Source organism: Pongo abelii, chromosome 9 (assembly GCF_028885655.2).
Source record: "Pongo abelii isolate AG06213 chromosome 9, NHGRI_mPonAbe1-v2.0_pri, whole genome shotgun sequence".
Classification (NCBI taxonomy): domain Eukaryota; kingdom Metazoa; phylum Chordata; class Mammalia; order Primates; family Hominidae; genus Pongo; species Pongo abelii.
This window is the reverse complement of record NC_071994.2, coordinates 8,354,582-8,367,498: the sequence shown is the minus strand read 5'-3', so window position 1 is coordinate 8,367,498 and position 12,917 is coordinate 8,354,582. Positions and strand designations below refer to the sequence as shown.

Here is a 12,917-nt window from a genome sequence, read left to right as displayed (position 1 = left end):
GGTGCCAGGCGCTGCCGGCGGCGCCGCCGGTGCCGCGGGGGCGGGGTCAGCGGAGGGCGGGGCGCCGGGCACCCGGGCCGCCAACGCCGCCGCCGCCGCCGCTGCCGCCGCGCTCGGGCTCGAGCTCCGCGCACTCCCTCCGCGGCCGCCGAGCCGAGCGGACGCCCCCGGGGGCCGCGCCGCAGCCCTCCGTGCTTCCTCCTATCATGCCCGGTGCCCGGGCTGGGGCCGCCCAAGCAGCCAGGACACCATGCCCGAGGACGGCGCTGGCGACGGCGGGGAGGTGCCCGCGCTCATCCCGGACGGCGAGCCGCTGCGGGAAGAGGTACAGGCGCTGGGGGGGCCGGAGCCGGGCCTGGGGCGGCGTGAGAGGGACCAGTGCAGAAGGCGACCCCAAGAGAAGGGCTGAGGAGGGAAGTCCCAGAGCTCCTACGGCCAATGACGTCATTGGGGTCACCTGCGCCCTGCCAGGGGTCCAGGGGCCCGCGTTGGGGGTAGGGGTGGGGCGGCTGGACAGCAATATGCGGGGCGACTTCCGCCCCCGGCGCCCCCTCATCCAGCCTCGCCCGTCCTGTGACGTCAGCGCCTGGCCCCCACGCGTCCCAGTGCCGCAGCGCAGCGGGGGATGCTGCCCCCACCCCCAGGGCCGCGGGGTCAGGTCCCCAGCCCGGCCCAGCCGCTCACGAGGTGTCCGGGCAGCGCCTGCAATGCAGCAGCAGTCGCAGAGCCTAGAGGGGAGGAGGGGAAGAGGAAGGGAGGTGCCTGGGTACCCCTTCTCCTTGTCCTCGAGGTGAGGATTGAGGGCCCATTCTGCGGCTGGGACCCCCGACGGCCCCTCCTCAGCCCTAGCCAGGAAGGTATGCAGGACCTGGGGCCCCAAGTGATGTGTGGGGTGATAGGGTGGTGAGTGGGGTTGTGTGTGCATTTGGGTGAATGTAGCCTGCTTCTGTGTGTGTGTTGTGTGGGTGTGTGAATTGGGTGTGTGTGCCCTGTAGTCAGGTGAGGGGCGAGTGGGTGCCTGGCTCGGGTTGTCACCCAGTGGTCTAGGTGTGTGCATGTGAGTGAGTCCTGTTGTGGGCGGGTCTCTCCCTGTGGAGTCTGAGGAGCGTGGGGGCCAGTTTGCAGTGGGGGGTGGGGAGATGTGCACTGTGGTCAGGTGAAGGTCTGGTATGTCTCTGGGCTTCACTGCATGTGTAACGTGTATGTGCACGTGTGTGTCCTGTGGTGGATGGGTATGTGGTGTGTGTGTGTGTATGTGTGTGTACCATGCTACGGTTCTGGGAGTCTGCCCTGGGGACAGGCGAGGGTCTGGAGTTTCCTGGGTGACAGGCAGTGTGGCCCTCCATGGTGGGTGGGTCTGTGATGAGCATGTGTTGGAGGGGCGTGGACAAGTGTGTGTGCACCTGACAGGCCTTGCAGGTCAGCTGGCGCTGTGCTCCCCTTCTGGGTGACGGGGACAGGCTGTATCTGGGCTGGGCTGGGGGGTGGTTCCTCTCCTCTTGGGCCTCTGGAGGCCTGGTAGGTCTGGGGTAGGAGAGGTGGCCCCTTAACCCCCCTTCTGTTGTTTCCACTTTTTTCCTCCCCTTTTTACCCTTCCCCTCTCCCCACTTTATCCCTACCTGCTTCTCTCTCCATGGCACCTGAGGGTGAGGTGGCTAGGCTGGCAGCCCTGCCAAGGAGGGTGTGGCAAGCCCTCTGAGCCAGGGAGTGGCCCCTGCTGCCCAGTAGCTGTGTCCCACCCCCTTGCTCAGCACAGATGGGGAGTGGAGGATGGCCCTCCATCTGCTCCCCACCCCAAGACTCGCACCTCCCCCGTTCTTGAGGCTCCCTCTTTCTCGTCAACTCAAAAGCCTCTGCCGAGACTTCTGAGTCCCTGTGGAACAAGGGACCAGAGGGAGCCTCAGGGTAATGGTGATCATATTTATTCCCATGGCCGGACCCTGTGCTCACTTCGTCACACATATGATCTTGTTGAATCCTCACAATAGACCCAGTTTACAGATGAGGAAATTGAGGTCCAGAGAGGATGAGGGACCTGCCCAAGTCATACAGCAGGTGGTGGAGCCAGCACTGGCTCCTGGGCAGTGGAACTCCAAAACCCATGCTGTTTACACCTCAGACCCCTTCCACCCTGGCTTCCCAGACCCACAGGACCAAGAATCAAGGCCCAGAGAGGGCAGAGATATAGCCAAGTCCACACAGCAGATCAGGGCAGAGCCAGGACCAGAACCCACAATAGCCAGTGTCAGGATCCATCCCTCCTGGCTGAGGTGGGCCTGCTGTGTCCTGTGTGCGGTTGGCCCACTGCTAGCAGGGCACAGTGGAGGATGGGTTTGGGGCAGCAAGTCCTGGGTTTGAATCTGCAGCGCCACTGTGAGTGAGCTGGAAATGTGAAGCCTGGAGCAAGCTGCTCATCCCTCTAAGCCTCAGTTTCCTCCTCTGTAAAATGGGGCTCACGGTATCACCTCCCTCAGCCGGGTTAAGCAAAGTGGCAGGCCCCACTGATGGCCCCACCTGACACAGACTTCCCTTTCTCTGCTCACCTGCAGCAGCGGCCCCTGAAACAGTCCCTGGGAAGCTCCCTGTGCCGCGAGTCGCACTGGAAGTGCCTGCTCCTCACGCTGCTCATCCACGCCTGCGGGGCCGTGGTGGCCTGGTGTCGCCTGGCCACAGTGCCGCGGCTGGTCCTGGGGCCCGAGGCCGCCTTGGCCCGGGGAGCCGGGGACCCGCCACCGACCTACCCAGCCAGCCCCTGCTCCGATGGCTACCTGTACATCCCGCTGGCCTTCGTCTCCCTCCTCTACCTCCTCTACCTGGCTGAGTGCTGGCATTGTCACGTGCGGTCCTGCCAGGCGCCACGCACCGACGCCCACACGGTGCTGGCGCTGATCCGCCGGCTGCAGCAGGCGCCGCCGTGCGTCTGGTGGAAGGCCACCAGCTACCACTACGTGCGGCGCACCCGCCAGATCACGCGCTACCGCAACGGCGACGCCTACACCACCACGCAGGTGTACCATGAGCGCGCCGACAGCCGCACGGCCCGCGGTGAGTTTGACTACTCGGCGCACGGCGTCCGCGACGTCTCCAAGGAGCTGGTGGGGCTGGCGGAGCACGCGGCCACGCGGCTGCGCTTCACCAAGTGCTTCAGCTTCGGCAGCGCGGAGGCCGAGGCCTCGTACCTCACTCAGCGGGCGCGCTTCTTCAGCGCCAACGAGGGCCTGGACGACTACCTGGAGGCGCGCGAGGGCATGCACCTGAAGGACGTGGACTTCCGCGAGTCGCTCATGGTCTTCGCCGACCCCCGCAGCCCGCCCTGGTACGCGCGTGCCTGGGTCTTCTGGCTCGTGTCGGCGGCCACGCTGTCGTGGCCCCTGCGCGTCGTGGCCGCCTATGGCACCGCTCACGTGCACTACCAGGTGGAGAAGCTCTTTGGCGCCAGCTCGCCCCCGCCGGGGGCCGTGCCTAGCGGGCCCCCGCTGTCCCGCGTGGCCACAGTGGACTTCACCGAGCTCGAGTGGCACATCTGCTCCAACCGGCAGCTGGTGCCCAGCTACTCGGAGGCCGTGGTCATGGGCGCGGGCTCGGGCGCCTACCTCAGAGGCTGCCAGCGCTGCCGCCGCTCCGTCAGCAGCAACTCGCTGCCCCCCGCCCGGCCCAGCGGGCCCCGCCTGCCCTTCAGCCGCAGCCGCCTCTCGCTGGGCGCTGGCGGCCGGGCCACGCCAGGGGTCTTCCGCAGCCTGAGCGGGGGGCCGCTGGGGCGCCGTGGAGAGGACACGGAACCCCTCGAGAGCCCGCCCTGCTATGAGGACGCCCTCTACTTCCCGGTGCTCATTGTCCACGGAGACAGCGGCTGCCAGGGGGATGGGCAGGGTGCGCTCTGAGACCCCCACGGCCCCCAGAGCGGCCCCCTCCCCACCATTCCACCATGGGCTTAGATGCCCAAGTGATTGTCGTCCAAAACAGGCGGGAAAACAGACCAGCCACACACAAGGGGCAGGGGTGAGGGTGGGGGTGGGGGTCCTTAAACAGACTAAAATGCAGTGACCTGTGGTCATTTTGGAGGAAACGGAAGCCTAAGAATCGCCCCCAGCATGGCTTCACCCCCCAAGATGGCCGATGATCTGGCCTGAAGGCCTCTCACAAAGGGCAGGAGAAGAAGCTTCCAGAAAGGCTGGGATGGAGGAGAAGTCCTGCGGCCAGCTGTTGCCTGCAGCAGAGGCTGCCTGTGGACACTTCCCTGCCGGGGCTGAGGCCATGCTGGGAGCCCCCCCAGTGACGCAGAAGCACAAATTGGAGGGTTGGGGCCATGTCCAGCCAGGTTGACTTCCCTGGGGCTGAAGAGCTGGCTGTGGTGGCACCATGGTCTTGGCCCTGCTACTCACCCAACATCCCCATCCTCTCCTGATAGGCCCCTCCTTGCCTGCCCTCTCTCCGGCTGCTCAGGGCCAGTCACTGATCAGACCTCGCCGTGCCGTTCCTCCACTGGGAGCCTGGTTCTTGGCGCGCAGCCTTGCCCCATCCACCCGTACTGTTTCCCCTGGTGCCCACTGCACCCTCCCCCCACATTCAGCTACCCCTACAACCTGGGGTTCCTTCTCAGGGCCTCACCCGGTCCCCACATCCCCCGGCCTCTGCTCCTGCCTCCCAAAGTCCATGTCTGCCTCCAGCAGCCACACACACGCAGGGACGCCTGTTCCTTGCCCTCCTGGACTTATCTACTCTTCACTTTCCTGATGATCCGTGGGGCCCAGGCCTAGAGGGCATCTGAGGGGCCGGGCCTCGGCCACAGCCTCTTGGATGATGTCCTTGCTCCACCACGCAGGCCCTTGCTTCTCCCATCAACGAGTCTTGGCCCAGGGGACACTGACCCTCCCCCAGGGAGGAGAGAGGAGTTCCTTCCCTTTCAACGAGAGCTTCCACGCCCTCTAAGGGGCGGTGGGGAAGGGAGGAGGCTGAGAAGATGCAGATTAAATAAAGGTATGGAATGGAAGGCGTGTGCATTCCTGGGTCATGGGTCTAAGGCCTCCACTGCAAGCATTATGGGCCCCTGTGGTTCAGGGCACGATGAGGAGTTCTGGGAGGGGACTCAGAATTGGGCTCCAGTGTTCCCAGGAACCAAGTAAGCGGAGGAGAGGAAACCTCCCCTGCCTAGACTGGGGCCTCTGAGACTCAAGTGTGAGTCGCTCTGAGCACCTGGCTCCCCTGACTCTGGTATCTGGGCCTGGGTCACTGCTAAGGCATTGTCAAGGTGGCCCTTCTTCCAGCTCGGTGGGGCATTCCATTCTGCTGCTGGGCATGCTGAGGGCTAAGGGAGTGGTGGCCGGTCCCCAAAGTGGGGAGAAAGAGCTATGGTCTGTGACTCGAGTTCGGTGCCCCCCAGCGGCTACTGACATTATCAGTCTGAGGGAAAGGGCATGAAGCAGGTCAGAGGACACAAAGCTGGAAAGGGCAGCCCCAAACCAGGACAGGCTGGCATGGAATCCAAAGGCAGAGAAAACATCAGGGAAAAGGGAGGTCCTGACTCCCTGATGGAGCTCTGAAAGATTCCTGGACATGGCATTGTCACATGTGCAGCAGTAAAGGGTGTTCACTGTGCAAGGACAATGGGCTAAGGGGCAAGCGTGCATGGAATCCAACCTACAGGCCACTCCCCAAACTCTGGCATGGAGCTACATCCACTTGGAGAAAGGGGACCCTTTTCCCTTTCACGCAAAGGTGGCATAAGGGCTAGTGGTGGCCCGGGAAGGGTGCCGAGAATGGGTGGATTTCCCTAAGCAAAGACAGGGCAGGCAGGGCCTTGGACAGCCGATGCTGCCCAGACAAAGGCCTGGCTGCCGGGCATGAGCTGAGGTGTGAGAGGAGATAGAAGCAAGAAGCCACGGAAGGCTTTGCTGCAGCTTCCATGCCAAACTCTAGAATTTGTCCTTAAACTGGAGCAAACCAGGCAATCTGGAACCATGGAAGGGGGTTGGGCAGGGACGTGATACAGTCAAGGCTGCATTTTAGGATATTTAGCAAAAGTCCAGCTACCTGCTGGCTCTGTGGGGAGGGTGGAGTGAAAGACCAGAGTTCTCCCTGTGCGTTAACCCACAGCCTCTCTTCTTTAGGTGTGAAATCAGTTCCTCGTTCAGAAGCAAATTAGGTGGAAAACCCTATGGTGCCCAAACATTCAACAAGGCTGCAGGGGGTGGCTGGGCACAGTGGCTCATGTCTGTAATTCCGGCACTTTCGGAGGCCGGGGCAGGCAGATCATTTGAGGTCAGGAGTTCAAGACCAGCCTGGCCAACATGGTGAGGACCGCCCCCCCTCCCGCCGCTGTCTCTACAAAAAATACAAAAATTAGCTGGGTGTGGTGGTGGGCACCTGTGACAGCTACTCAGGAGGCTGAGGCAGGAGAATCGCTTGAACCCGAGAGGCAGAGGATGCAGTGAGCTGAAATTGTGCCACTGCATTCCACCTGAGACTCTGTCTCAAAAAAAAAAAAAAAAAAAAAGGCTCCAGTGGGTAGGGAGGCCAGCATGCTGGTTTCAGCTCCTTGCCATGGGAAAGACCCTTTTTCCACCATTCTGCTCTAACACCATAACCAACAACTGCCCACTGGCCACTATCCATTCTCCTCTCTTCCTCAATAACGGAACCCCAGTTTTGCTGCAGATGGCAATGTGCCCAGCTAAAAGGCAACATTTCCAGCCTCCCTAGCATATATGGTATGACTGTGTGGCTGAATTCTAGGATATTAGATATAAACAGAAGGTGCTGGAAGGGATCTCTAAGAATGCCCCTTGAATAGAAGCAGTGTTGATGAAGGCCATTTTTGTCCTCTCTGCTTCAGCCTGCATTCAGCCTTGGATGCATATGTGATAGCTGGAACACCAGCAGCTATCCTGGAGCAGGAAGTGACCTTGAAAATTGTAGCCACAGGCTGGGCGCGGTGGCTAATGCCTATAATCCCAGCACTTTGGGAAGCCAAGGCAGGTGGATCATGAGGTCAGGAGATCGAGACCATCCTGGCTGACACGGTGAAACCCCATCTCTACTAAAAATACAAAAAATTAGCCGGGCATGGTGGCGGGCGCCTGTGGTCCCAGCTACTCGGGAGGTTGAGGCAGGAGAACGGCGTGAACCCGGGAGGTGGAGCTTGCAGTGAGCCGAGACTGTGCCACTGCACTCCAGCCTGGGCGACAGAGCAAGACTCTATCTCAAAAAAAAAAAAAAGAAAAAGAAAATTGTAGCCACATGCTGAAGATAGCAGAGCAACAAGGGAAAAGATACTGGGCTTCTGATGACACCATGCAAGTTTCCATGTCATCCCTTGGGTTACCTACCTCCAGACTTCAATGAGAAAGAGAAATAAACTGTAAGTCTGCTTAAGCCCATTGTTTTTTTTTTTTTTTGTCTCTGTTACCAGCAGCTTTTACTAATTATCTACTGCCATATAACAAATTATCCTAACCCTAGTGGCTTAAAAGAACAATAATTATTATGCTCTCTCCTGACTTCTGTGGGTCAAGAACTCAGATAGGACACAATAGGGATGGCTTCTACGCTCCATGACATCCAGGGCCTCTGCTGGAAGACTCAAAAGCTGGGGCTTGAATCATCTGAATGCTCATTCACTCACATGTCTGGCAGTTGATGCTGGCTGAGGGCTGAGGGCTGAGGGCTGAGAGCCTAACTAGGGCTGTTGGTGGGAACACCCACACAGGTCCTCTCCAAGCGGCTTGACCTTCCCCATCACGTAGTGGCTAGGTTCCAAGAACAAGTGTACTGACGGGTGAAAGCTCTATTGCGCTTTATGATCTAGCCTCCAAAGTCACATGACATCGCTTCTGCCCCTTTCCATCGGTCAAGGCTGCTATGAAGGTCCACTCAGTTTCAAGGGGAGGGAATATAGGATCTCATCTCTCTGTGGAGGCTTGTCAATGTCACATTGTTAGAAAAGCATGCGGGATGGGAGATATATTAGTGGCCATCTTCAAAAATTCAATCGACCGCTGAGCCAAATGCCATTTGCCATTCCTAACTGATTGATACCTGTGAAGTGATCTGCAAAATGAACACCAAGCTCTTTATAGTGCTAGTTTAAGGGAGGAAGGTGGTGGCATGTCAGATATGGGCCTACTCAGGGCAGAGTGAGCTACTCAGATCATTTATGGGGACCTTCAGGCCTATGGTAGATTAAATATGGCCACAAACTTTTTGCCACTCTTCTCCTCAAGAGGTGGAATCAGGCCAGGCGCAGTGGCTCACGCCTGTAATCCCAGCACTTTGGGAGGCCGAGGCAGATGGATCACTTGAGGTCAGGAGTTCAAGACCAGCCTGGCCAGCATGGTGAAACCCCATCTCTACTAAAATTACAAAAATTAGCCGGGCATGGTGGTGTGCACCTATAGTCCCAGCTACCCAGGAAGCTGAGACAGGAAAATCACTTGAACCCAGGAGGCAGAGGTTGCAGTGAGCTGAGATCACGCCACTGCACTCCAGGTTGGGCAACAGAGCAAGGCTCCATCTCACAAAAAAAAAAAGAAAAGAGAAGAAAAGAAAAGAAGTGGAATCTGTTCCCCCTTTAAATCTCGACTGGACTTGTAATTTGTTGTGACCGATCGGAAGTGAGGGAAGAGATGTTGGCCCACTTCTGAGGCTAGGCCTCAAAGACTCTCGCATCTTCCACCTTTGCCCTCTTGCAATCCTGAGACCACCATCTGTAAAGATGCCCAGCCAAGCCTCCTGACAGATTTGAGGCTGCGTGGAGAACTGAGGCCCCCAGCCAAGAGCCAGCATCAGCTCCAGATATGGGATGACTGAGGCCATCTTAGACACTGTAGCCCCAGTTGAGCCACAGACGACAGGAGCCTCAGGAGTGACCCAAGGTGAGCCCAGCAGATGAACTACCAAGCTGATCCCAGCCCAGACTGCTGTCCTATAGAATGAGGTGAAATAAATCCTTGTTTTAATCCACTGCATTTTGGAGTGATTTGTTACATGTTACATGGTCACTGTCACAGGCTCTAAACCCACCTGCACCTCACGAGGGAGGGCACTGGGCCTGCACAGCCAGGAAGAGGAGGGATCCAGAAACCCCAGTGTTTGATGAACAGCTCTCAGCTCACGATCTCCTGATGGGGGACATGGTGGCCACATGTTCAGACTCTCTTGGAGTCAACATCAAGCCAGGGTGTTCTGTTCTAAACCGTTCTCAAGAGGAGAATTCATGCCTGAGGAGGGGTGCAAAGCCTGGCTCCCAAACCCCAGTGGCCTCTGCCTCTGCTGTCTCCTGACATGGGCTACCCACAGCATGGCAGGAATAGAACCTGTAATTTCCACCCTACCACTACCTGCTCCTCTCTGTCTTCCATCTCAGGAAATAGAGCTACCATTCAGCCAGTTGCCTAAGCCAGGCACCTGCATGGCAAGCCTCTTCTTTTTTTTTTTTTTTTTGAGACGGAGTCTCGCTCTGTCACCCAGGCTGGAGTGCACTGGCCAATCTCGGCTCACTGCAAGCTCCGCCTCCCGGGTTCACGCCATTCTCCTGCCTCACCCTCCCGAATAGCTGGTACTACAGGTGCCCGCCACTATGCCCGGCTAATTTTTTGTATTTTTAGTAGAGACAGGGTTTCACTGTGTTAGCCAGGGTGGTCTCGATCTCCTGACCTTGTGTTCTGCCTGCCTCAGCCTCCCAAAGTGCTGGGATTACAGGTGTGAGCCACCACGCCCGGCCGCCTTTTCTTTTTTTTTTTTTTTTTTTTTTTTTGAGATGGAGTCTCGCTGTCGCCCAGGCTGGAGTGCAGTGGTGTGTGATCTCAGCTCACTGCAACCTCCGCCCCCTGGGTTCAAGCGATTCTCCTGCCTCAGCCTCATGAGGCACGTGCCGCCACACCCGGCTAATTTTTGTATTTTTAGTAGAGACGAGGTTTCGCCATGTTGGTCAGGCCGGTCTCGAACTGCTGACTTCGTGATCCACCCGCCTCAGCCCCTCAAAGTGCTGAGATTACAGGCGTGAGCCACCCCGCCCGGCTGCCTCTTCTTTTTTTTTTTTTTTGAGACCGAGCCTTGCTCTGTCGCCCAGGCTGGAGTGCTGTGGTGCTATCTCCGTTCACTGCAGCAACCTCCACCTCCAGGGTTCAAGCGATTCTCCAGCCTCAGCCTCCCCAGTAGCTGGGATTACAGGCACCCGCCACCACGCCCATCTAATTTTTGTATTTTTAGTAGAGATGAGGTTTCTCCATGTTGGCCAGGCTGGTCTTGAACTCCTAACCTCAGGCAATCTGCCTGCCTCAGCCTCCCAAAGTGCTGGGATTACAGGCATGAGCCACCACGCCTGGCCTGTTCTTTCTTTAAAACTTTGTATTATGTAAAATTTCAGCTTGTAATCCCAGCACTTTGGGAGGCTGAGGTGAGAGGATCACTTGAGCTTGGGAGTTTGAAACCAGCCTGGGCAAGATAGTGAGAGCCCATCTCTACCAAAAATCTAACAATTGGCCAGGTGTGTTGGAGCTCACCTATAGTTCCAGCTACTCAGAAGGCTGAGGTGGGAGGATCGCTTGAGCTGGGAGGTCAAGAGGTCAAGGCTGCAGTGAGCCGTGATTGTGCCACTGCACTCCAAGTTGGGTGACAGATCAAGACTCTAGTCTCAAAAATAAAATAAAATAAAATATCTTTATTTCTTTTTTTTTGTTGTTGTTGAGACGGAGTCTCGCTCTGTCACCCAGGCTGGAATGCAGTGGTGCAGTCTTGGCTCACTGCAACCTCTGCCTCCTGGGTTCAAGCGACTCTCCTGCCTCAGCCTCCCGAGTAGCTGGGATTACAGGTGTGTACCACCACACCTGGCTAATTTTTCTAAAAAATAAAATAAAATTTCAAACATCACAAAAGCAGAAAGATTGGTGCAGTGAGGCCCCTTCTACTCAGCACCCAGTGCTGTGGGGATCATCCACCTGCAACCACTCTGGGCTCCATCCACACTCAGCCCCACTTATTTGGGCTCCAACCGCATTATTTGAAGAAGACCTAGAAGCTGTAGCATTTCGTCAGCTCCCCCACCCGCCCCACCACACGTGATATCGACCACCCAGGATTCTACTCAGAACACAAAACACCCCACCTCCTCTCCACCCCAAGCCACCTTGCTCCAAGTGCCCAGGATTCCTTCCCCATGACTCCGACAGGCCTCCCACGCGCACTTACTCCTGCAGCCTATGCGGAGACCTCATGTAAATCAAATCACGTCCCCATTGGTTTCTGTCTAAAGTTCTCTCCCACCGAATCTGCTATTATTCTTTACCTCAGCTCGCTTTGCATTTCCTTTCGGCCACTCACCATAAGTTACAATTATTTTCATTTATTTATGCATGAGTTTCTTTATCTGTTTCTTCTATTAGAATTAAGGCCATGGGGCCGGGCACGGTGGCTCATGCCTGTAATCCCAGCACTTTGGGAGGCCGAGGCGGGCGGATCATGAGGTCAGGAGATCCAGACTATCCTGGCTAACACAGTGATACCCTGTCTCTACTAAAAAAAAAAAAAAAAAAATACAAACAATTAGCCAGGCGTGGTGGCGGGTGTCTGTAGTCCCAGCTACTCAGGAGGCTGAGGCAAGAGAATGGTGTGAACCCGGCAGGCGGAGCTTGCAGTGAGCCGAGATGGCGCCACTGCACACCAGCCTGGGCGACAAAGCAAGACTCCGTCTCAAAAAAAAAAAAAAAGAATTAAGCCCATGGAGGGTGAATAGTTATAGCAGCGCAGACCCTTGAGTTGGTTGGAATTCCGACTCTCCACTACAACCTGAGAAGCCCTGGGCAAGTCACTTATTCTCTCTCTGCTTCAGACGTCTCATCTGCAGAATGAGACATGACAATAGAACCTATTTACTTCAGGCCGGGCGCGGTGGCTCACGCCTGTAATCCCAGCAGTTTGGGAGGCCGAGGTGGGCGGATCACGAGTTCAGGAGATCGAGACCATCCTGGCCAACATGGTGAAACCCCGTCTCTACTAAAAATACAAAAATTATCCAGGTGTGGCGGTGTGCGCCTATAGTCCCAGGTACTTGAGAGGCTGAGGCAGGAGAATTGTTTGAACCTGGGAGGTGGAGACTGCAGTGAGCCAAGATCACGCCACTGCACTGCAGCCTGGGTGACAGAATGAGACTCCATCTCAAAAAAATAGATAGATAGATATCTAGATAGATAGATAGATAGATAGACAGATAGATAGATAGATGATAGAGGTATGTACTTTTTAAAAAATTTATAGACAGGGTTTTGCCATGTTGCCTAGGCTAGTCTCAAACTCCTGGGCTCACACGATCCTCCTGCCTCAGCCTCTGCAGTAGCTGGGACCAGAGGTGTACACCACCATGCCCAGCGATATATTTTTATATTTTGTAGAGATGGGATCTCCCTATGTTGCCCAGGCTGGTCTCAAACTCCTGATCTCAAGCAATCCTCCCACCTCGGCCTCCCAAAGTGCTGGGATTACAGGTGTGAGCCACTGTGGGCCTAGTCAAATTTTTTTTTTTTTGAGGCAGAGTCTCACTCTGTCACAGAGCCTGGAGTGCAATGGCGAGATCTTGGCTCACTGCAATCTCCACCTCCCAAGTTCAAGAGATTCTCCTGCCTCAGCCTCCTAAGTAACTGGGATTACAGGCACGTGCCATGATGCCCAGCAATTTTTTGTATTTTTGGTAGAGACAGGGTTTCACCATGTTGGCCAGGCTGGTCTTGAACTCCTGACGTCAAGTGATCCACCTGCCTTGGCCTCCCAAAGTGCTGGGATTACTCACGTGAGCCACTGCACCCAGCCTATAAATAAATATATATTTTTAAATATTTATTTATTCCCCATCTAATCTTATAGATGGCCTTATCTAAGGCTCTCTTCTTTTATTTATTTATTTATTTATTTTTGAGATGGAGTCTTGC

General features: G+C 56.4%; 1 protein-coding gene across 1 annotated transcript; it reads left to right on the top strand.

Annotated features, from left to right (window-relative positions):
- The first annotated feature begins 85 nt into the window (after positions 1-85).
- Positions 86-4,990, top strand: TMEM151A (transmembrane protein 151A). The gene is made up of 2 exons (XM_002821478.6): positions 86-325; positions 2,550-4,990. Exons 1-2 carry the CDS (start codon positions 251-253, stop codon positions 3,879-3,881), a joined length of 1,407 nt encoding a protein of 468 aa, XP_002821524.1. The 5' UTR covers positions 86-250; the 3' UTR covers positions 3,882-4,990.
- The last annotated feature ends 7,927 nt before the right edge of the window (positions 4,991-12,917 follow it).

Excerpts from the sequence above, each read along its gene's own strand:
- TMEM151A (XM_002821478.6), top strand. The coding sequence starts at position 251 with ATGCCCGAGGACGGCGCTGGCGACGGCGGGGAGGTGCCCGCGCTCATC. Across the intron at positions 326-2,549 it reads GCGAGCCGCTGCGGGAAGAG|CAGCGGCCCCTGAAACAGTC; the intron begins GTACAGGCGCTG and ends GCTCACCTGCAG.